The sequence below is a fragment of the Lepisosteus oculatus genome, chromosome 10, assembly GCF_040954835.1.
Source record: "Lepisosteus oculatus isolate fLepOcu1 chromosome 10, fLepOcu1.hap2, whole genome shotgun sequence".
Taxonomy (NCBI): domain Eukaryota; kingdom Metazoa; phylum Chordata; class Actinopteri; order Semionotiformes; family Lepisosteidae; genus Lepisosteus; species Lepisosteus oculatus.
In genome coordinates this window covers 27,077,439-27,103,328 of record NC_090705.1, presented here as the reverse complement: position 1 = coordinate 27,103,328, position 25,890 = coordinate 27,077,439, and the positions used below count along the sequence as shown (strand labels likewise).

The window sequence follows — 25,890 nt, the reverse complement described above, 5'->3', positions numbered from 1 at the left end:
GCTGGCTAGGACAGTGAGGGAAAGCTAATCTGACTACAAAAGAAAACCCGAAACACACGGTCTTTGGCGTCTTCAACACCCTAGCTAACCTGCACTGACTACCCAAAACCATACAAGACAAATGGCACTCGTCCGTACTAAACTAGTGTACTAATACAAACTAAGTGTGTAAGTGTACCCAACAACCTAAACTAACCTTATATACAAAAGTTCACACAAAAACACAAGTGAACCAGGAATACAAATAAGGGAAAACAAGAGTAATCAACAGGAGCAGGGTACAAAAGAACACAAAAGTTGAACATGTAACACTTGGGCAAGGTAATGACAAATCAAGGATGAACACACAAACAAACGAAAGTACAAAGAAACTAACATAAACCAACAAAACAACAAAGCCGAAGCTATACGAAAATAAACACACACAAAGCAAAACAAACCAACAAACGAAGCCGAAGCCGAAGCCGAAGCCGAAGCAATAACAAGAAGCGAAGCGAAGCGAAGCGAAAACCTAAACCGAACGGGACCGAAGTCAAACGAAAGGCCTTTTCTTTCTGAAAGCCTCCATGTTAAGTAGTGAATAAAATGTGTTCTGATTGGCTGAAGGCTGATTGATGATGACATCATATTGAAACAGTGGTGTGATGGTTGGCCAATGCGGAAGGGAGAACAATCAAGGGTCAGCAGTGTGGACATAACAGAAAAAACACACACAGAACACACACTGGGACGTAACAATCATTACCTACAGTATAATCACATGACCCCCTTATTTATGAGCTTAACATGCAGAGGTTACATAGTTATATTGTCACAGTCAGGTGCCTCAGCTAATCGCGGCTGGCATTATCCAAACCGGTAAAGTTGCTGGGGCATCTGAAGCGAGGGCAGGAGTATAGGATGTGGTCGGCCGTCTGCTCCTTGCCACCCCGTAAAGACATAGGACTATGGGCTTGTGATCACCGCAGTTGCTTTATGTTTCATCAACAACATGGAACAGAGTTTTTTTATATATGCCATATTAGAGATATACCTATTAAACAGTGAATCCCCAAACACAGAAAATTTAAAAATAATATAAAAAGGACTGGATGGTACAGTGGGGCAATAGTTAATATTGCAGCCTCGCAGCTCTGGGGCCCAATTCCTCAGTTCCTGAGGTGCTCTCTGCCTGGAGTTTTAATGTTTTCCGTGTGTTTACAGTACATGGGTTTCCTCAGGGTGCTCTGGTTCCCCCCCGCCACAGTCCAAAGATGTGCAGTTATGTGAACTGACTTCTATAAAACTGGCCCTGTTGTGAGTATGTGTGCCTGTGTTTATGTCTGTGCTTACCCTGCAGTACTATCCTTTTCAGAGTGCATCTCACCTAATGCCTATTGCTTGCCAAGTTAGGCTCTGGCTCCACCCGTCACCCTGAACTGGGTAAGCAGAATAGAAAATGGATGGATAGATAGAATATAAAGGACATCTTTATATGCCCTTTGTCTGATGCCATGTGTTCCCAACACAGAGTTCAATCTGTGTTGAGTATCTGCAGTGCCAAAGGATCTGGCTGGAACAGATGGTACACCATCCCTTCTTTAACAAAGGCCAGAGTACATTAACTGAAGAGGAAACAACCATCACCATTAATTTCTGTAAATCCTGTTTCCAGTATTTCAGGGTTGTACACAAAGAATTTTAATTCCCTTTTCAGCATATTTTTCTTCACTTTTTTGCTTTCCTCATACTCTTCAATACTATCAGCATTTAGAATCTTTTTCAGAAACTCTGAACAGTTTTCAACAGACAAAAAAAAATTTTGCATTACAGAACTAAACAAAATAAAAAGAAAGACACACCAGTTAAACTCTCTATAGACTTCATTAATAGGCAACATTGCCTATTAATGTGTTTTGCTAATCGTTTTAGCACCAAGAACAGGCTTTGAGGCAAAGCCAGATAAAATGCTTTGCATTTCTTTTCCTAGGAATTAAAAATTATAAAAAAAACAGGGCAGATCCTGTATTCTGATTTTTCTGTTCTATAAGTTACATATTGGTTATACTAAAATACACAAAGAAAAATCACTTCTGAAAAATTATTTGTTAAGAGCTCCTTTTCTCTCTCACCAGATAAACCATTTTTTTTCTTCCTGCAGAATTCTGGGTATTACAGTCTTGTGCTAGTTCTTCCTACTGCAGTGTTATCATGTCAGTCACACTAACACCTAAAAACAATGTAATATTTACCTCGTAATTCTGGAGCAAGATACAAAAAACTGTCTAGACTCTGCCATGACTTAAAATTTAATTGACAATCTGTTTAGCATTAAAAGGAGTGGTATAGTGTTTTGTTTCTGCTGTGGTATGTTTTCCATTGTAGTATATAAAAGATTATTATTGTTACAGCTTTTTCTAGACTCAACAGCGTGTGGACTAACTCTACTGCTGTAAGTCTTGTTGCATGAGTAACCTACATACTGATCTAGCTTTAACCTGCTTAGGAGGAGGAATCACCCGACCATCAGGTCAAATGAGCTAATATGCCACTGCATGGGCTGTGAATGGGAGAGAGGAATGGGAAAGGAATTGTTACCTGTATTTATACTTCTCCCTTAGGTGGAGGGTGAGCCCTTGGTGTCTAATGTTCGCTTATAAACTCCATTAAGAATTTCAAGAGCATTTAACATTATAACATAACCTATAAGGTAAATCATCAGAAAATGTCAGTAATAGCAAGATAAAAATGGAAAACAAACCCCTCCTTTGAAAAAACAGCACACATTCTGTGGCAACCAGAAAATTACATCTTAATTTCTTTTCTCAAGATACGGTGTCTTAGAAAGGGTCTCCTGTTCGATGAAGAAAAACTAACTCCTAGTCTTTGATGATTTTCTGCATGTAGACAAATGCTTTTCCCTCTTAAAATACTCACCACAGCCACCGCTTCACTGGACAGGACTGTATCAATGTCGAGCACAGTATAATATGCAATGTTGGTCAGGATGTAGATAACGGTAACAATGGGCATTGAAATGGCTATTGACAATGGGAGATTCCTGTCAGGAAAAGAAACAATGTAGATTAAAAAAAACATTACAACTCTTTTATTAGAGTCTTTTTAAAATATATGTCAATGGATGACAGAAAGCTTCTTTTAGCTGGAATGTTTTTTTTACTATATAGACTATTTTTGATGCCTTGCCACTATAATAGAAACTGACAAATTCAAATAATGCAAACTGTGTTTATTGCAATAGCCAGGCAAACAAAACAGACAGTTTTTCCTTTCCCCTGGAGTGCCGCTTTTGTCATGAGCAAGACAATCATTAGGTGGCAGCACTGAAACAAAGTTTGCTAGAGAGTTCTCATACTGGGTGGGGGTTTGCAGGAAATACCATAAAACTACCAACTTGAACTGTAACAACAAAAAATAAACAAACATATACAACAGTAATTGTTTTTAACTAGTACGTATTCCCACTTTGCCTTCTTATTACACAGGATAAGCATGATAATATGTTGCACAACAATTATTATTCAAATAATTATTTAAATAGCTTCTGCATCAGATAGTACCTGGAGCAGAGAGGATATGTATACATCATGTTCATAACAATGAACATAAAATTAACTTGGACCTTATGGTCTTATAAAAAACCAGAAACTACATAGAAAACGTAAATTAAAAAAAAGGAAACTCTTCTTTACATAAAGGGTTGTGGGAGTGTGGAACAAGCTACCCATGCAGCTTAAGTTGATAGCCTTATTTTTTTTAAGTGAAAGCTGGATTTTTTTACTTAAGCTAGATCCTTGGCTCCATCTGCTGAATGGGCTTTCTAACGACTCCACTCAAGTGGAAACCAAGGTGAGGACAGAATCAGAAGTGATGAGCAAAGCTGTGGACTTTTGGTGTATTACACAACTGGCCAGAATGTATTTACTTCTACATAAACTGCAGTGCAGAATTATTGTATTAAACTGAAAGACTAATTTTGTACAATAAAATACAGATCAGGAGTAACTGTTAGCTTTGTTTAAAATGGCTAAATTTTCAGTAGACTACCATGGGATTGTGATTTTGCATACGGAAAACATGAGTGAAAACTGCAGCATAATGCAAAATGTCAAAAATGCTTGCACAGCAGTGTACATTTTGGTGAAGACTGTTGTAGTTGCTGTTGAAGAGAGCTTAAATAAATCTGATTCTTTTGTGTCAGTGTCAGTACCAATGTCAAAAACCATTATCATATTTTAAAACATTCTTTTACAACTGAGGGTGTTACAGTAAAGCACAGAAAAACCTCTTCCAAATAGTGCAACACTGGTGACCAGTGTAGAAGAATTAGCTACTGAGTACTGACTAATTTTTACAGATGTTTCAAGTCGAAACATCTAAAAATATGTTAAACAGCAGTTAAATAAAGTTAAAGCAAAGTTAAAAAGCATAAGATGATGAAGAATTATATTTCTACATCAAGATGCTGTTTACAAAAAATACATTTAAGGCATAAATGTAATACATAAATACATTTAGACAATTTGTCTCTGCAAGATTTAGAATTGACAAAACATGGAATTTGCACATTTTTCTGCTCTATGCCCCACCCAATAGGAAAACTGGCAACTGTTTTAAGTCCTGGCTTTTCTGTAATGACTCTTAGACCATGTGGCCATGCTTCGTGGAGCCTCAGGCTGCAGAGACATTTGTAATTTGACAGTTTACAAGCTCCACCATTCCTGTGGTATCACTGACTGGGCAAGAAGTGAATCTCTTGCTCTTGTCAGTAAACTCTGCCCTGCCCTGGTACCACTCAGCCAGCTGTGAACTGTCACTTGGGAAATCCCAGCTACAATCGACTTGTGAAATAGCTTGAACTCCCCACTTCTGGGACCCACATAAGCTTAGCCATCCCAGTGTGTGCCTTTTCTGGCTAAGACACTCAGGAGCAAAGTAAAATATTGAAAACATTAGAAGAAAATTACTTTATTTAACCTCAAAAGTATAAACACCTTACATTTATGCCAAAACATCAATCTGTCCACCAATTCCAAAGCAAGTATAGAATTGCAGATTTCCACTGGGCAGAGGAGAAATGTAACTAGGAACTGTAAAGATCTCCATCAAGTTTGCTTTTAGAAGGTGAGTTGAAGTTTTGATTTAGGTATATTCCAAACAAAAAGTACTGTAACCCACAAGAACTTTTGTTAAAACAAATAACAAGTCTGAAAGATCTCTAACCATTGCTGTTGCATATCTGTTCACAAGCTGGTAACTATGTTAGTGGTCTGGCAATTCTAAAAAAATGAAGAAATAATTATTGTTTTTGCTCATAATGAACCATACCTGAAGTTTGCCATAATACGAGACTCATTTTACTTTCATGCATTGATGCTGGACTCCAAAGAGATATCTTAAATCCAAATAGGCTGAACAAAACATGCTGTCTAAATTTATATAGTAACATTAAAGGGATTTTAAAAGCTTGAGAACTAGGAAGTGTTTAGGATGTAACTGTGCTTAATGAAGGATTTGTGCCAGTACCAAAATGTATTTCACAGCAGGTAAACTGTATTTTCAACTTCAATACCTCAGGGAACCTTACAAAATGAGACAGTATTTGGTTCTTGGCAAAATGTTCAAAATGGATGTGCTGTGGGTGAGTATCCCATAAGTGCTGTTATCGCTGCAGAGCTTATTCTCTAAGAAACCAGAGTTTTTTACCTAGCTGTGCTTGTCCTCAAATACTCTTATAATGATAAACTCTGTCACCTGGATATCTGCAGTATCTGAAGGAAACCACATTTCTTTCTAAAACACAAGTTCTAGAAAAAGATCTTTAAAGCCAGTGCCATAGTTTCTGAGGTGACCCGCTTTACCGTTCTGGGTTCTTGATTTCTTCTGTGACAAAGTTGAGGGTGTCCCAGCCAGAATAGGAATATAGAGCAGAGTACAAGGCTAAGGCCATGTCTCCCACATTCATCTTGGAATCCTTGAAGGAATCTTCAAAGTTCTCAGTTTTCCCTGCAAGTGACCACAAACACTCATTAGCAACAGGCTGAGCTGAATCAAGTAAACATTTAAGATGTGAAAAGCCCGGATTCTTATGATGATCAGATCAGATAGATTTAGAAGAGGCCATTGGAAATATATGGGTGCTTGAAATGATAGCTGACCTGTTTAAACAGCTGTATCGTGAAAACTGAATTACAGACCAATGACCCAGGTACAAATGGGACCATGCAGAACACTTTTCCATAGATAGCAGTACACACCGGAAACATGTAACACCACCACTGCCCACCAGAAGGTGCGTACTGCAATATTTCCAGTACTCCAGTCAAAGAGGTATAGCTTGGGATGCTCTGTCATGTTCAGGGCATAGTGCTTCCTATGGTTCCATAGTCATGTGTACCAAATTCCACTACTCCGTGTCTAGTTTTCATAATGTAGATGTAGGAATTGGTCAACTAACTTTATAAGCATCCTATAGTTCAGTTCAAAACTTCCTCTTACTTGTAGAATTGAAGGATTCGAATTACAGCTAAGTGAAATTTTGCTTCTACACTTTTAACAGAACGTTTCTGATCTTCTTTCCTGATGCAGAAACACAAGTAATTTATAAAAGTCGGGCATCACAATGACTTATCACATATATAATCCAAGCTTTGTTATTGATTTTAAAAAGCAGTCCCTTACACAAATAACCTTTAACTGCAAGGATTATTTTCTAAAAATACTGTCCCCAGCACTATTTGACAAAAGGGGGAACAGCAATTTAGCTAGCATCTGAAAAATGTCAGAGCACAGGTCTTTCCAGTTTAAACTTCAAATAGTACTCTATTCGTGTGAAGGAGCACAAGATTGTAGTGAAGCACCAGATGGAGGGAGAAGCTATTACCTTGGCAAAGCTTGACCAAGCCAGCGATGATGATGACAATCAGGGCAAGAACCTTGGCCACAGTGGAGACGACTTGCAGCATAGCCCCCCATTTCACCTTCATAGAGTTCACGCAGGTGAGGAGAGCTGTGCAGCAGGGACACACGTTAGTAAAGATGACTCAGCAGGCTTCAGCCCATCATTCACAAACCACCAAGGGCATTGACATTTCCACTCTGGGCTCTTGAACAACTCAAGGTTCAGATATTTTTATGTTCTTTCATAGGCAAGGTTTTAACATATCTGTTAATTACATCATAGAATAAAAATACAGATGTGTCTGTAGACTACATAACATTAATTTGAAATGGATATTGCACTCACAGTTCCCTGGAAACCTTTTGAAAACTACTGTAATGTGATCTATAAAAATGAAAAGGTAAAATATTAAGAAATTCAGTAATTCCCTCACACTAAAACAGTTCTCTTTTTCCTAAAGTATACTGTATACTTAATTGCACAGAAAAATGCATGAAGCTTTATTCTTCATTGCAGCCCACGCAATAAAGTATGAGCTCCCAAAGACTTTTTGTGGTAAGCAAGAGTGAGTCCATGTAAGACAAATTGTAAAGAAAACAATTTGTAACTAAATGCCTCCATTTCACTATATAGGCTTGTAAAATTGTATTTGATGGTTTGGTAAGCCACATTTATTCTAACAAGCTAAAGCTAAGGTTGCAAGAGAATTACAACTTTAGGGCTTCAGACATTTTCATTTCCGGCTTTTGGATGTTTCAAACCCCAAATAAACAAGTGTAATTCTTTGCATAATTCTCTGCAAATCAGAAAAACTCAAATGGATTCAAATTTAAGAGTTCAATATCTGTTTTTTATTTCAACAGCTATGCAAGGTTAGAAATATACAGAGGCATGTCTAGATCTGTTTTTATTTGTAGATTAGTCACCACTTTTTAAATAACAGAAGGTCCCAGTCAAATGCAAGTATGATATATTAAAGTTTTTTTATTCATACCTTAAGAGCATAGCTATGGAACCTGTGCCAAGTGGCTTTTAGGAATAAACAAATGTGAACAGTGAAAATGCACAGCTTCAAAGGTTGGCTTGCCCTATAGCATATTTCTTCTGTCAGTGCAGTTGCACATGCAGGGATACAAGCAACTCAGCCAGGAAAAGGTCAACCATTCAGAGAACAAACTGGGTCATTTTGCCAAATTTCACAAAGCACTGGTGCTCAATTGATTGGCAAAAGTGTAGACAAAGCGTTAGTTTTTAATCATGCATTGCACACACACAGTGCATGGTGTAATCCTGTTTCCAACAAACTGAACAAAACAATTGTACGGAAAGGCTTTTGTTGGCAGTTCAGGCCAAGAGTCTCTAATTCAGATCATGGAGGACCCTAATCCAGTTAGCTGAAACAGCTGAAAGTTATTCATGAATCGATGACTCTACACCTCACAGCTGCTGTCAGAAACTCTAGACTCCAGACTGGAGAATAGTAAAGACCACCGACATCCGCTTTACTCAGATTGCTCCTGTAAAAGCCCTGTATCCACATCACACAGAAAATCCCTATTTGTTCACAATTGACTGGCAAAATAAACGAATTAAAAGCAAGCAATCGATTCAATTAATCTATTGCATGAGGTACCAAATAATATCAAAATTACTTAATTTAACAAATCATCTACTTAACTGCAGGTCACAACTAAGTTGTGATTGTAAATCACAATGAGATCATTCAATCTTTACAAAAATATTTAATAAAACCAAACGGATAATTTGGAGCTCCTCAGGACTCCGGGTTTGGATTAATGGGGAGCGAAGCGATTTAAACTAAACAACAGTTGTAACACACTGCAAATAAATCAGCACACTGTTGGTAGAACTGAAAAGAAAGAATGGCAGTTCGGCCAGGAATGTATTTTAGGGTGTTAATTGATCTTTTCTATATGCTACACTTATTACAATTAGTATGGTAATGTTATTTTTTGATTGCCCATATAACACAACATACCAAATTAATACACACAAAAACAATGCACTAGCATTATAATGGACATGGGAACATAACTGACATAATTTCAAACGCGCTCTAATTTTCACCTCTGTCCATAAACAGATGTCCACGCCTGTGCACTTATACTAACTATATAACTAACGCAATGTAAAGCAGTGAATTTAAATAGTCACACATGAGAGTGATTAGCAACTTGTCCACTCAGCCAAGGTTGAGCTTTGTATCATTACATAATCCAAGCCTCCAGACCCTTTAAATGAGAACAAAAAAAGCCTGCAAGACACAGGTCAGAAAAAAGGTAGCAATACAATCATGTTTGTTCGCTATCTAGTAAAGGAGGAAGTAGTGTGTGCCAGAATTACATTGTTACCTCCATGAGGAAGTCGTCAGATGTGACTCATCCTGAAATAAAGTTCAACTAACATTTAAAAATGGGACCATCAAGCTTCAATCCGACTCAAGGCTATTATTAATGACAGATGACTGTCCCGCTGAAAAACTTACAAATTTCCTCTGCGTTTGGAGAACTTTCCATGTGATTATGAGCTTAAAATACAGCTATCTGCCACCCGATTTGGATTTGCTGCTGGTGCCGTGTTTTAAAGCAAAATGAAAGAGTATTCAGCAGTAATAGGTCATTCTTGTATCCATACATCACAAGATAAAAACATTATATCTGTAAATGAACATGCAAATGGTACAACTTGCAAAATTACATAACAGCAGCAGTGTATCAGAGCATCAAGCAGGTGAATCAGAGAATGTGGTTTTGTGTGCTACACTGGACATCCTGTACTAAGACATGATTAAAAGACTGATATACATTTCACTCTCCTTATCACAGAACATTTCAATGTCCATAGAAAACTTCACTTGCTCTTCAGTGCTGTTTTAAGTAAACTAGTCTTGCAAAGGATGTGTAAAGTTTGGCTTTGTACAGAGTCTACACAGTGGCAAAATATATTTTTTAAATACAGTCCTTTTTCTTTGTAAAGGGAAGATTTCTTCATCCTGAAAATGCTTTGCTGAGTAAACCCCGTCCCTTCCTCTTAGACAGCTATGAAACACCTTTCAAAAATCATAAATGCTTGGTTGGTCAATTGGTAAAGCAAATAGAAAAAAAGTAGAAATGTAGCAGAGAACATGCATATCAACCTTGTCAAACACGCTGGGACACTGACAGATAGTACGAATGACAGCTCATGTTTCTCTGACTTATGTTTTCAGCAGCTGCATAAGATAGGATCACAGATATACTTCATATAGACTTTTTGGCACTGTTAAGTCTAAATTATATCACTGTCTTGCTGGATCTGGGATAAAGTAAAGGCATTCTCACATACAATCTCCACATTATTCATATTAAGTTAGTAGATGCCATCCTCCAGAACAACGTACTATGTATCATTTAAGTACAACAAGATACATTAATAAAAAGACAATAAAGCTCATACAAGATGCAAGTGTAATGCACATGCCAAAATAGGAAAAATGAAACACTAAGAATTTATACTTATATAAGAATATATACTTATATAGTGCTTTTCTGGATACTCCACTCAAAGCGCTTTGCAAGTTATAGGCACTCTCCTCCACCACCACCAATGTGCAGCATCCACCTGGATCTCTGAAATAACTGCCTTTTCTAAGTATGGGGCTTAAGAAATGTAAGACACATAAAATGTTGGTAGGATGAGTGTATTTTAATGTCACAAGTTTGAAGAAAACTTTGTAATCAAAATGTTGTTGTACACCAATGAAGGAATTAACTCATGTTACTTTTAGAATTTGGAGAATGATGTGTAGCTTGTGAAATTTGAAAGAACACGGCATCTTACCCCGAGTCATGATTTAAAGGCCCCTATATTAAATATTACATTTCAAAACACCATTATCATTCCCCAATAGAATGTTCTCTCTGATAAACAGCAATCCATATAGTTTGTTCTCTGCTCCTTAATGGCCAATCAGTGTGAACCTGATCTTGAAACTAAAAGTCTTTAAAAGACTGATTGGAAACAAGTTATTATTTTTAATGGACTGGTAATATTCAACCAATTGTTTTCAAGTGAGCTGACCTTGTGCTGGTGAAACACAAATTTCCTGTACTTTACTTAACTGTACTTTTCCAAACCCCCATTTCATATTTCATGTTGTCTGTTTTCTTTCATTGTGTAAAATCTAAGTATTTCATAGTTTAAAAAATGGAAGTGAGATTTTCCTTCAGTGAATAAGAGAGAGTCAGTTAAAATAAAACATGATGAACCAAAATTCTTTGTGTTAAGAAAAAAAATTGAAGCACGGAACACAACAGAATCAGAGCTTTCACTTATTTAAACATTGACTTAATGGGTGTATGAGATGAGTGCAAACAAAGTATGCATTCTACATTCAAAGCTCCAGGTGTAGCTGGCAGTGCTCAGATCACTCATAAACACAGGAAAGATGGCAGTGAGATGACAATAAGATTGTGATTGACAAGACTGTAATATGTAGTTCAGGTGGGTTACAGTTCGGCTTGTACTTCGTACTTCGGGTTGTAGTGTGGCTTACACCCGAAGAAGGCTCCACAGCCGAAACGTTGTGTTTTCTTTCTTCTCTTTTCAGCATGGAATAAACCTATTGCTTGTTCCTTTGAAGACTGTAAAATTATTGTCACTGTACAGAAACTAAGCCATTCTAGGGAGATTTTTAGCACAATAATTGAACTTTGAACTTGATGAAAGAATAAACTACAAGAAACCTACAGGAAGGAAGGTGGTATAAGTGGCCTCCTATAACTGCAGCTTCCTTAGGTTCTGCTAAAATTGTTTAAGAGAGATTATAAATAAAACAAGTTCAAACATAATCCCACAGGTGCTAACTATCTTCTCACCACTGGCTCCTCAGCCAAGCACAGACACCAAATGCGTGCATTCTACAAATGCAAATTTTACAACCTGCAACTACAAATGCAAACTAAATAAAAATCAGGATAACAACTGAGCATATCAAATTAATAGCAACAAATACTCTGAAGAATCTGGAAGTGTTTAGCCTTTTCTCTTTTAAAGTCCTTTGAGATTTGCAGTTTATACTTATCACCTAATGTAAACACTGATGCAGATGCAGAGGTGGAAACCTTGTGCTCCTCAGTCAATGTTTTTCCGTTTTCTGAAAATCCATTAGTGTGTCATTCCTCACTTTCATTTAACAGTTGAGCCTGAACACTTAAAAATCCTATTTTTTCCTATGAACTCCAAATATTTCTAAAAAAACAGCACCTTTAAAAACAGGAATATAAGCCCTTGCCTCACTTATTGACCACATCTAAGGGGCTGCCATTCTGACTTTTGTAAACTGACACCAAAAAATCCCAAACCGATTTTCTAATTACAGAGTGAAGCACAAAAAACTGACGAAACAGTAGCTACAAAACATACAAAATGCCCGTTCATTTTTCAATTCTATTAACTAATATTTCATATATAATAACAGCTTGTTCTTATTTCTTTAACCTCTTGACGTTCTAATATTAGCAACCATTAGTTAATAAGTATAGTCAATGTTATAACTGAATGAGAAACTGTTTTTTTATTGGTGCAAATCATAAAAGTGAAGCAATTAAGGAAAAGTGCATAAAATCAAGCTTGCATATATGAGCTAAATCAAAAGGCATTTACCTGAGCGAATGAATATAGTGAATGGATATAGTAATATCCACCTGGTTCTGAATCCTGGGCCTAGAGTAACAATGTGTCTTCTGGTTTCTACTCCACCTGAGTTCTTAATATAATCAGGAAGAGCAGCATTCCTACATGTTTTACAGAAAGGGAACCCAAATGCCATAATAACTGAAGAGTTAGAAAAAGTACCACATTAAGACCAGTAATTGATTCAATTAGGTCATTAACTGTTCAGGTAGAATGAAAACTGAATATATTGAGCATGACTTAGGATCAAAGATTAAAGATAAACCTATAATCAAAGATTAAAGAGCATGCAGCAAGACTCCACACTGCTTTATTGCTAGAACTGGCCAGCACATTTTGGTGGGACAAAATACATCCAAGCATTTTCTAACTGCTTTATCCAGTAGAGGGTTGCAGGAGAGCCAGAAGGTGTCTCAGCAAGCAACGAGCGCAAGCAGGAATACACCCTGGATGGGATGCCATTCCATTGTAGTTCAAAAGATACAAACTGATTCACACACACACACCAGGACCAGTTTTCCCAGAAGCCAATCAACTTACCGGTGTGTCTTTGGAGTGTCGGAAAAAACAGATGCTCCTGCAGGAAACCCACGTGAACATGGGGAGAACATACAAACTGCCACTTCCAAAGTATATTTACATGGGCTTACTGTCTGAAAAATATATTTATCTTTCACATACACCATGTCTCCCCCATGTCTCAACTAACTCAATACATTTTTGTTTCTCTTAAGAAATGGTAAATATTTTTTAAAAACGATATCCAGGTTATGAAAACCCCTGCATGTCTTTATATAGAAATGCTGACATGCAACAGTGGAGTGCTGTAGATTATGACAGTGCCACTGTTGGCACCACACATTTATTAAAACACTCCAGAAATATTGGAGAGATTAATTTGCATTTTACTTCACTGTTTAGCACAGTATTTCACATTTAAACATTCGTTCGAAAATAACAGGACAATATATGATGCAAATTCTATCCATCCATTTTCTAACTGCTTCATCTAATACAAGGTCGTGAGGGAGCCAGAGCCTCTCTGGAAGCAACAGGCGCAAGACAGCATACACCCCTGACGTGTTGCCAGTCCACTGCAGGGCACACACAAACAAAGACACAAACTCTCACACATTCAAACCAGGGCCAGTTTTCCAAGATGCCAATTAACCTACTAGTATGGTAGGGTTGTGTCTAAGTCTTTGGACTGTGGGAGGAAACTGGAGCACCTTCAGGAAACCCGTGCAAACACAGGGGGGACATATAAACTCCATGCAGATGGTACCCCATCTCCAGAATTGAAAAAAAGAGATCCCACCACTGGGAGGCAGTAATGTCCAAACTTTTGCACATGCGACATGCAATGTTTTATTTTCAATCTGTTAAATTCAGCAAATAAATAGTAATACTGCATTAAAATGTGCATATATGTCACTTTAAGTTTGTACCCTGCAGAGGTTGTGCTAACTAATTTTTAATTAGAGATTTTGTGAAACGTGCAAATTGACCAGGATTGCCCAAAATTTTGCATACATCTATATGGATCAGCAAACATCTCGCATGTTTCCACAAATGGAAAACAGAGAAGCTGGTTTATTTTCAGGAAATGTCTAAATGGAGAGTTGCAATTAAACTCCTAACACTGAATTAAACATAAGATGTGCATAAACTTTGTGGACCTATTCAGACAACCCCATCATACTGTGCACGGTGAAGCAGTGACATGTACACAACAGAGGGTGCCAACATCACTGCTGTCTATTACACTCTCTGCAATGCATTCCTATAGAATATAAAGTTGTGGAAACCAGTAATGTCAGTACCCCCTGGTGTGTACAGTCACAGTCCATAGGGAATGTGTTCCTCTTGGCTCCATTTCTTCACAGTGCACATTTTTCATCAGCTGTCTGAATAGGCCAACAACATTCATAACCATAACTGCATAAATCATTGGCAGGTCACATACTGTAACTCACACACAGTGTGGTCTTGGGGGAAGATGAAGAAAAACTCACTCACCTATGACAGCAGCAGCTATGAGCCGCACTGCATTGTATGGCGGATGGCAGGTTGTGTAGAATGGCTGGACAAGGTAGTTTGAAAAGGTCAATGCAATAACAGCCTGGCAAGCCGGTTCCACTATCAGCAGAGAGGTCCAGAGTCTGAGGAAGGCCAAAAAGCCCCCAAATGACTCCAGGATATACGCATAGCTGGCTCCAGACTTCCGGATGGTGGTTCCCAGCTCCGCGTAGCACAGTGCTCCAAACACAGAAAACACACCTCCGATCACCCAAACGACCAGGGAAAGCCCGTAGGAGCCTGTGTACTGCAAGACCCCCTTGGGGGACACAAAAATTCCCGAGCCAATCATGTTCCCCACGATCAGGCAGACTCCATGGAGCAGGGAGATCTCCTTTTTCAGTCGCACTGAGCTGGTGGAGCTATTGTCACTGTCATTGGCCATGTCTCACAGTGGCTGAACAAAGGAAGCAGTATGTTTTTAAAAATTAAGCTCAATCAAGTTGCATCATTAACAGTCTGGTCCACCTCAAAACCTGAAAGAGAACCAATCAAGAATTTAAATGAACCTGTGTTTCCCTTTAAAAGGGTTTTTTAAAGTTTATTTCTGAATGAAGAATTAAAGAAAAAATGAATTTGAAGTAAACCAATAACATATGGTAAAGTATTTTATATTTGCCTTTGTTTTACAAAATAAATGTCAACATTTATTTTACATTTTGAAAACAAATCATATTGTGGGCACCTTATTCATTTACACAGCAGAAATTAAAGAATTTTAAGAGTGTAAATATTTGAAATTACAAGTATTTGCAGGCACAATTCATTCACTGTGTTTTTAGGGTGCTTGCAAGAGACAACACCAAAGCACTACCTTTTGAAAGGATGATTAGATAACATAGTTCAGCCTTTCCCTCTGGGTAACACAAGTGGGCCGCTTAATTAACCCAGCACACAGGCTGGAAATAAGAGCAACAGGTCACCCCCCTACAGGAGTCCAGGGACTAATGAACAGGAACACTGTAATCTTCTTAGATTGTGCAACTGTGCACACTGAAGCAGTGTGGGGAAGTCAATGAAATGATTAAACAAATTGTTATCTCCAGCATGCTAAATGACATTTTCAATATGCAATTTTCACTTAAAGATGGAATAAAAATAGCACACCAGCTCACAAAGCCCATGTTGAATAGAATCTGAACACCCAGCTGGATGGTAAAGAGTTAAAAGTCTGTGATCCCAATTTACTACTCCCTTCCAAAGCTGTGTCAGCAAGCGAATAAATGCAAACAATGGTCTTGTGACTCCTTTATTTTAAAGCTTAGTACTGCTGTAAATGTAGATTTTCACTTAATTCCCTAGTTAATTCCCAACTAGTAATACAGATAACAAGAAAATTACTTTGGACTAAACAAACAGAGCTACACAACTTCACTGTTATCTCATTGTGCCCTAGTTGACATCTGCAAACCTCCTTTGTCTGAGAGATACTGACAAGCCTTGTCAGTATCTCTCCCAAGTGCTATCTCATGGTGTCCAGAAGGTAGGCAGCTCCAAGTAAACTTTATTATAATAATAATTGCTTACATTTAAATAGCGCTTTTCTGGACACTCCACTCAAAGCACTTTACAGGTAATGGGGACTCCCCTCCACCACCACCAATGTGCAGCATCCACCTGGATGATGTGACGGCAGCCATACTGCACCAGAACGCTCACCATACATCAGCTATCAGTGAGGAGGAGAGCAGAGTAATGAAAAATAGATGGGGATTATTAGGAGGCCATGATTGTAAGTCAATCAATGGGAAATTTGGCCAGGATGCCGGGGTTACACCCCTACTCTTTACGAGAAACGCCCTGGGATTTTTAATGACCACAGAGAGTCAGGACCTCCGTTTTACATCTCATCCAAAGGACGGCACCTATTTACAGTATAGTGTCCCCGTCACTATACTGGGGCATTAGGACCCACGTGGACCGCAGGGTGAGCGCCCCCTGCTGGCCCCACTAACACCTCTTCCAGCAGCAACCTTAGTTTTTCCCAGGAGTCTCCCATTCAGGTATTGACCAGGCTCACACCTGCTTAGCTTCAGTGGGCTGCCAGTTGTGAGTTGCAGTGTGAAAGCTCAACTGAATTAGCCAGGCATGAATCCTTGATGACTGCCTCACTCCATATCTACGTACAAGTATGTTTTTTTTATTTGATGACTATAATTATCTTTCCATTTTCATTTAAGTCATCCTAAGAAATGTAGTTCACTTACTGCATTGTTTCTATATTGTGGTAGGTTTTTCTTTAAACTATAATATAAAGTCAATAACCTTCAATCATGGTGCACTAAAATAGATGTAACATTTTAATAAGTGCTTAATGAGCACTACAGAGAAATGGCATGGTGGCACAGGAGTTAGCATTGCTGTCTCCTGTTTCACAGCACTGGTGCCCTGGGTTCAATTTCTTGGATGCTGTCTGTGTGGTGTTTGTAATAGCTTCCTGTGTTGATGTGGGTTTTCTTCCAGGTGCTCTGGTTTCCCCCCACTGTCCAAACACATAATGGTAGGTAAACTGGCCCTGGTGTGCCGTGTGATGGACTGGTGTCCTTTTAGGGTGTACTCCACTTTGCACACATTGCTTGCTGGGATAGGCTCTGGCTCTCCCACATCCCTGTATTTATGTGGTGGGTGGATGGATGGACTAGTACAGAGCAATACAGTATGTTGCACTGTGATCCTTACAATGTGAAATCTGTGATAGTGTGAGATTTAAACCAGTTGGTGTACTCAAAATGCATTTCTTAATACTTAATTTGAGTGAACTACCTAGTGTTAAAGGAGCACTCCAGTGAAAAACTATGAGTGAAATAGTTTTGTCACACTACACTCATCCTACTTTTCAGTAAATGTAACTGTTGAATACATTTTTTCTTTAACTGCACATTACCTGGCAACTACTATAATATTAGGTACCAAAATATTGTGGTGTGCTACTCAGACTATGCAAAGACAGCAGTTCAAAATTGAAATCCAGTTTCTATGAATGAGAAGTTCAAAAATAAGTTTTCTATTCATTGTTGAACACCTCGTCTGTATCACAGTCACCAGTATCAGCTGTGCATGTTGTGATACAGAAAGGATCAGACAGCAGCCTAGCGCACAGTAAAAACTGCTCCTGCCCAGGGAAAATAAACTTCAAACTATAAGCAGAAAATGATGCAGACCACTAGAAGGAAAAAAAGGTAAATAGCATCTACTGATTAGCACAATAAAAGTTCAAAAGAAAAAAAATGTTAAACATACCACACTAATCCTCTGCCCATAGTGTTCTGCTGCAACACATCCAATTTAATAAACTGGCTGTAACAATGATAGCCCTAAGCTGTACATGCTGTACCGCTGGCATTCCGCAGTGCTTAAAAGCCATAGACTCTACTTCCTCTGCTTTAATAGGACTTGCAACTAATAAGGTGCAAGTTCCTTGTGTCTGTGCCAGCCTTTAATTTAATAACTTCACATCTGAACCCACAGAGTCTTACAACCCCTGCACAAAAAAAATCTAACTGTTGCGCCTGACTGGAGTTCAGCGAGACATCAAAACAAATTGGTCAAATCCTGTCACCTGACAAGCTCCATGCAACATTTTTAAAACACACAGACATCAATTAAGCTGGATCTTGAAACTGTCCGAAGAACTGAGATGGAGGCCCCTTGAAGCCTAGGGCATGTATCCTGGCCTGAAACAAGGTACTTCAAATCTCAGTATTGTAAGTGTTTTGTCTGTGTGAGAAAAAATATCCTTCATGGTAAAATAATAAAAATAATAATTATTATTATCATCATCATCATCATTTCACCTCAGACCGCTAACTCTTGGCTATTAGGCTCTACAGTTGCTCCAGACTTTGCTATAAAAGAGCTATACTTTGGCATTGACACCCCCAAAACTCATGCTCTATACCATGTTTTTTTTTTTTAAGCAAGACAGGAGAGATTCCTGTCTTATTTAGACCGAACATATATTTCAGTGGTGGAATACCTACCAAGAACAACCGTTATGTGTTACTGAACAGTTATTAGTGAAAGAATGTCTGCTTTAGGATGGCTGATATTATTTCTTGCTTAGCCCTGTAAAAAATGCATTGGCAAAACAAAAATGTCCTTTGCTTTATGATACAGGCAACATACTGTAAGCAGATTACTGTGCACCCTGGCAAGACTACGATCCTCATCTTGATATACATCTGTTACTGTTTTATTTCCAATCTTGTCAATTTGGGGCTTAATCATCAACTCTATTAGATCTAAGTAACATCTGTTTGTGCACAAATTTGATAGGAACTAGGTTCAGGACACAGAGACCAGAGTGGAAGACATGAGAGGTTTGCTCGGGCTTTGAAAATGAGATAAAGGATTAGACCCATGTCAAAATACTCTAAAGTAATTTCAAATGACAACAAATGACTAAGCCCAATGGTGATGGTCATGATGTAGAGCGATTTGACCAGGCTGAGCTCATACACCATTATATTACCATTGTACCATTACACCATACACTCTGTTTCGATTACATTGCCGAAAATTAGACAAGTGAAATGCCAAATATTTCTCATTAAAACTGCAGTCTATATTCAGTCAGTTTGGAATAAATGTTATTTCCTGCAACATGAGGGTTGTTTTCCTTTAAATAATTTGCTGTGTTGCAATACGTTTGGAACATGAAAAGCGTGCTGTGAGCTGAAAGGGTTTGTAAAGCACAGAACAAGACCATCAAGAAAGACTACTCCCTTGGATCTGGGACACTTATTAACATAACTGACATACTTAATTTGCAACTGCAGAGAAAATCGAGCAGCACAAAAAGTTTTCATTGCTTTGCTTTGCATTAAGAACCCCTGAACCTAGCAATACTAGAAACAGCTTATTATTCATATTTTATTTGTAATCAGCTGTTAGAAACAAGAAATTGGGAAAGAAATAACTTTGATTAGACTTAAATCTGGATTTTTTTTATCAGAGCACATAGAAACAATAGTATGTGCTCACACTTCAGTTTGGTAATTAAATTCTTAATTCAAAAGTCATTCACAAATTAAGATTAATTTATGTTGCACTTTCAGTCACTCGTGCTGATACTGGCACTGTAAACATCCTAATAGATTTTGGTTTAAGGCAGGACACATATGCAAATAAATTGCAGTTAATGAGGGAATTCTCCTGGTTTTGTAGTGATTAAGACAGTGCGCTAATGTTAAAGTAGACTCATCACTTGACAAGCAATAAAACAGGTGTAGCTGCCTGAAGCACTTCCTACAATCTTATTAAAAATAACAGTCTACACCTCTACTGTCCATTTAGGAAAATAAATCAGTGGATGTGTTTACAAGTACCCTCAGGTACTCCAATAACACTCTTCCATGGTGCAACCAGATTTGAGGTCAGGCTACACACCTCTGCCATTCAGAAAGTGTAATTAAGACTAATTAAGACAAGAAAGTTGGGACAAGCCTGGGAAAAGAGACGTGCCATAGAAGAACACAGTTTAAGAGACTTCTCCAGTTTCAGAAAGTTTAATATTCCTTAAGTTCTCATATACCCGGTTATCTTCATGTTCTTGAAGAAAACTGATAAAAGTTCATACAAAAACAGTTGAACATTCTTACTTCGTAAAGATTTATAAATGGTGCAAAATTTTAATTTTCACACTTAAGGATTAACGCTACAGAATCCATAAAGAGTTAGCTTTGTCACATAAATAGCTAGAAAACTGCAAGCAAATCTGAAGACTTTCACTTTCTTTAACACCAAGATTGAACTGTGCATAAACAGCATGGGAACCTAGAATAACTCCTGCCAGGTTTGGAGATCATTGGACAAATAGTTGCTGAAGAAGAGTGATTAGCACTGCCAGCGGCACCTTGCCTGTTGAGTGAGTATCTGGTGAGGGAGTGTAAAGTATTGCTGCAAGCACAATTCTAAAGCCGGTCAGGGTAGTGAAACCTGCCAAATTTCAGATAATTTGGTGCAGTGTTTCCAAGACAATGGTTACTTGAATTTTGCAAACAAAACTCAAGGGTCACTGTGATTTATGCAGGAACACCATTTCTCCATATGTTCGTATTGCCACTATGTATTGTTGCGTGCTGTCAGGTTTGGAGTTAACTGGCCAAACAATTTTTGCTCAAGAGCATTTTGTGTTCTAGATCACTTTTTTCAAAACACACACACCAACCACTACTACAGTACAGATCTCACCAGAGACACACGGATCAGCTTATACAGTATGTGCCAGTAACTTCGTTGCAATGCAGATCTGGGCGCTGCAGATCAGAGAAACCGCTTTACCACCTGAATTAAGGGGAACCTTTAATACAGCCAGATTGTTCAAGGCCAGAGTGGAATTCCATGATAACCACCATTCTAACAAATCATTAACATAAGATTGTTAATGAACAAGTAGTCGGGATCACAGCTTAGCATCACATCTGATAATTGGACCTCCTACAGCACCCATCCATCTGTCACCATACTAAGCCACTGGTTTGGAAATCCTGGTCCAAAGGAAAAAGTTCCACTTACAAGCCCCTCAACACCATCTGAATCATCCAACTGATTTCTGGGGAGGCTTCCCAATCAAGGCTCAGTATTGCTTTTTGTCTGAGATCTTCCAAGATCAGGCAATAAGGACCAAGAGCTGCTTGTTGCTTGCCAAACAGGGTTCTGACCTGTTGTGAGTATACATATTAATGCAGAAAATATTTCAGGCACTGACTTCATAAAATTTTACATGCTGATGAAGTGTTACAGATGCAGTGATTCACAATAATATTTTGAATGGATTTTGAATATCAGGATCAATTTTAATTAATGAGTAATTTTGTTCAACTTGGGACATAAACCAGCAGTTTCAAAAGCTGGAAAAAATATTTGAAATTGCAATAGGCTTCCAGTTGCAGTCTTAAAACCTAGCAAAATACAGATGTTTCTTAACCAAAAAAGATATTAGTTTCATGCCCAGTTCGCTCACTCTGTCAACACAGACCCAGAATTTGGGTCAGCTGTCTCCTTGCCCGTCTTACACATTAGACTATTTTCCGTGGTTAAAGTAATGGAAAAACGTTTAAGAGCATGATTGTCACTTTTAATGGTAAGAAAACACAATTAAAAAAAATATTGTACTCTAAATGTACGTTTCTTTTTCTGTCAAGTTAAAAACGCATCTTTTATGAACAAGTAATCTTTTCAGAAGAACAATTTAAGGAGAGAAACACAGAGAGGAGTGTAATTTAAAAAGTAGCTAGAGAAACAGAAAAACTCAGTACAGATAATTGTAACAGTCTTGACAATACATAACCTTAAACATTTTATTGGCTATCCTGTATTAGAAAGAATAATAATTCTAATCAAGAGCGATACAATTCATGCAGAGATTCTTGAAATACATAGTATTTTAACTTAAAGCCACTGTATGTAATTTTAGGGGATGTATTTGGGGCTAATGGTCAGAGTGAGGATTTCGCAATTGAGGTGATGCAATTCAAAGAATACAACCGGTGCAAATCAAACAGAACACGTGTAAAGTAATGTATTCGGTTGTTAAAAATAGAACTCTTAACAGGATGGCATCGCTATGCATTGCAAAGCTAAAATGACAGCTACTGCAGAAAACTTTACTTCGATAAATTTCAGTAAAAGTAAATAAATTACATAAAATTATTTACCGCCCGCTCTTAAGAATGTGTTAGCCATTCTTATCGCGCGTTGCTATACAATTGTTATTTGATTACATACGTAGCCAGTATACTCAATTTCATGTGGCCATCGTTACAAAATAAAGTTTTGTAAAGCCATATTGCAAATTTAAGGCAGAAAAAACGATGATCTTCGAGGGTTGGCTCATACAAGCTAAGGGAAGTTACAGCGTGGCACCGAGACCGAATCAATGAGAATCGACGTGCAAAATATCGTACACATTTTAATGTATCTGGTACCTTTCCCTGAAGCAACAATAGTAAGAAATATAATCTGGTCAATATATATGAAATAACGCGCCACACGTGTCTTTAGCGTGTATCAGGTTTATATATCCACACCAGTTTTTAAAATTCAACAAGCTTTATAGGAATATATTGTGAGCAATGCCAAAACAATTATCTTACCTAGCTCCACTTCCTGGATTCAGTACAGCGTGCGAAAAGAAGAAGAAATTTGAATCATTTTTTTTTTCTCAGAGATAACATGAATAAGAAAATAAAGTCACTCTACGTCTCGGTCCAGGTGCTCCTTGCTTATAAAGGGTTTTCGTGAGTGTGCGTGATCGTTGACACATACATGAAAAAGGAAGCAGATGGTAGGTCATCTCACCGCTTACAACACGCCAACATCTCTCATTGCAGTGTAACACGCTTTTAGGAGGCCAATCCGGTACAAATGCAATGAAGTACCTCCATAGTACCTCCCCTCAGTCACCAGTCACTAAGAAAGCTCCAGATTGAATGATGACATTCACAAGACACACTCCATGTTAGAGAGAGGGGGAATGTTGGCTACTTCACTCTCACTCTCTGTACATTCTGTGCGAATCATTCCGCTGACATAATCTGCATGCACGTCTCCCTTTATCAAGACGATTTGGTTTTACATCTCAGGTTTACAATAGCACAGACCGAGAAATATTATAAACCGTTAAAGGCAATTGCACTTGTCGAACTTCATAACTAAATGGTACTACTGTATGTCACTCAACATCATAAAACGTTTAAATGGGTAAAATGCAAAAGTTTCAGATAGATATGTTTGCCCTTTTTGTGAGACCTTGTGAGAAAGGTCATACCTTTGTCAAACAAAACCTTTCCCGGAATGAAAATTACACTGAATTTGGACATGAAAATACATTTTTACTTTAATGTTCGTTTGACATAGACAAATTAAGCCCTGTTACTGGATCAAATAAATTTAATTTAAATTTTAAATAAATTAAAACCTGTACAGTATGTGACATTTCTTTTGCGTGATTTTCCTTTCTTAAAAAAAAAAACAAAAAATAATTAGATTACTCTTTTTAATGATTGACAGTAATTCTGTACAGAATAAAGGACTTCAAATTTTTCTGTTTGTATGAAAAATTTTAAGTATGCAGGAAACATAATTTAATTTTTTTAAATCTTAAAATGTAATACTTCAGTTAACCAGAGACCAAGAATTTCCCTCCTACACTGGCTATGTCCCTGACCTCTACAAACGATATATTGATGACTGCGTCGGTGCCGCCACATGCTCCAACGATCAGCTTGAATTCTTCCTGCACCATTTCACCAACTTCTACCCGTCCCTCAAATATACGGTTAACATATCTTCCACCACTCTTCCGTTTCTAGACATCCACTTGTCTATCAACTACCCCCGACTGTCCACTTCAGTTTATTACAAACCCATGGATTCACACAGCTACCTCCTGTACAGCTCATTTCACCCCAACCACACTAAAAACTCTCTTCCTTTTTCACAGTTCCTTAGGTTACGACGATTATGCAGCGACGACATCGACTTCGAGAACCAAGCCCTCGAAATGTACTCATTTTTCATCAACAGAGGATACCCCAGCAGTGTGATTGACAGGGCCCTTGCCCGAGCCAAAAACACCCCCCGGACCATCAACCCGATCAGGAACTCCCGCCGTAACAACTGCATTCCTTTGGTGCTTCCTTACCACCCTAACACACTTCCTATCCCCAGGACCATTAACCAGAACTTTTCCATCCTACAGGATGATCCCTCCATAGGGGCCCTCTTTTCTGATCGCCCTATCATCTCATATCGCCGACCACCTAATTTGCGTAACCTCCTTGTTCACAGCTCCCTTGACCACCCTCAACAACCATCCACACCAGGCACTTTCCCTTGCAACAGAGCTCGCTGTATCACCTGCAAGTACACAGCCACCACCACACTCATTCAAGGCCCCTCAGGACAATTCCGGATCACCCAGACAGCATCTTGTACCTCCAGCAACCTTATTTACTGTATCTCTTAGTAAATGCCCAGCCATCTACATTGGAGAAACAGGAAGGAGACTTGGAGACCACTTCAGAGAACACGTCAGGGCTGTGAAGATTAAAGATATCTCCAAGCCCATTGTTTCTCATTTCACCTCTGACGGCCACGACCACTCTAATCTCTCCGTTTGTGTTCTCAAAGACCGTTTTCCGAACTCATACATCAGAAAGACCACCGAAACTAAAATTATTCTGCAGCTAGGATCACACATTCTCCCTTCCCTTAACGACAGATTACTGTTCTTTTAAATTTTCTCCATTCATTGGAAGTTTCATTTCACACCTCTCTGCACCCATTCTGACTTCACACCTCTTGATTGGCCTCTCTTTCTGTCCCCTGCTCCCGCCTCTCACTCCTCCTCCCTCCCAGCCTTTGTTCTCCCGCTACTTTACCTTTGCCTACTGCCCTGTGTCTCTCACACCTGAAGAAGGCTCCACGGCCGAAACGTTGTGTTCTCTTTCTTCTTTTTTTCAGCATGGAATAAACCTATTACCTAGTTCTATTTCCATATTAATGAGCAGTCCAGTTTTCCTTTACTCCTGCTGTGTATCAAGACAGTTATTTTTCTATACCGTGGTTGTGAAAGATAATAAAAAAGACAAGCTAATTCGATTAACGAATAATGCTTTGAAGGATTTTAGTAACAATGTCAAGTGTGACAAGACGATTTGCATTTACTCATTCACCTCTTTTTCCACATTGTGTTACACATCAAGATTTCCCCCACATACATTGCAATAAATTATTTCTGATGGCATAGAGTAGCCTGACTACCAGATAACTTTTATAGATCTTTATACCAGAGTACAAAGTAGCAATGTTCTAAGCTGTTGCATGGGAGAAACTGGTGCATATTCATGTGAAAGCTGCCTTTGATATATACAGAGGCAGGCATAAGTATTGGTGTCCTCCATCTTCAATAGTTATTCACTCGTTTATTAAATGTTTGTTTAAGCTGCAAATCTTTGACAGTGATTACTCCTTTAAAATATTTGAGGATTCAGTTATCCTAGATGTTCCTTCCTGTTTTTGGAACTTGTTATTCTTGTTTCAAGACAATCTTGTTCTGAAATCTTGTCAATGAATTTACCTGTATTATTATGGCCTTCCTATTTCTAGGCCATCAGGCTTTCGAGAACATAAGAAAGAAATAAAGAACATTTACTTACGGTCTTTCCATTATGAAAAGGATATTGCACTAGAAAGAGCTCAGTAGAGTTTGA

General features: G+C 38.3%; 1 protein-coding gene across 2 annotated transcripts in view; it reads right to left on the bottom strand.

The window, feature by feature from the left end:
* Window positions 1–23,123, bottom strand: part of LOC102686155 (Y+L amino acid transporter 2) — a 32,045-nt gene extending 8,922 nt beyond the window's left edge. The window contains exons 1-6 of one of the 2 annotated variants that reach the window (XM_015357286.2): window positions 22,771–23,123; window positions 21,191–21,336; window positions 14,615–15,150; window positions 6,884–7,009; window positions 5,862–6,006; window positions 2,917–3,040 (exon numbers count right to left, since the gene is read on the bottom strand). In XM_015357286.2, coding sequence (XP_015212772.1) covers window positions 2,917–3,040; window positions 5,862–6,006; window positions 6,884–7,009; window positions 14,615–15,059 — 840 coding nt within the window. In that variant the 5' untranslated portion in view covers window positions 15,060–15,150; window positions 21,191–21,336; window positions 22,771–23,123. The remainder of the gene's footprint in view (window positions 1–2,916; window positions 3,041–5,861; window positions 6,007–6,883; window positions 7,010–14,614; window positions 15,151–21,190; window positions 21,337–22,770) is intronic. The other variant, XM_006635715.3, reaches the window with a different exon arrangement.
* Between the last annotated feature and the right edge of the window lie 2,767 nt (window positions 23,124–25,890).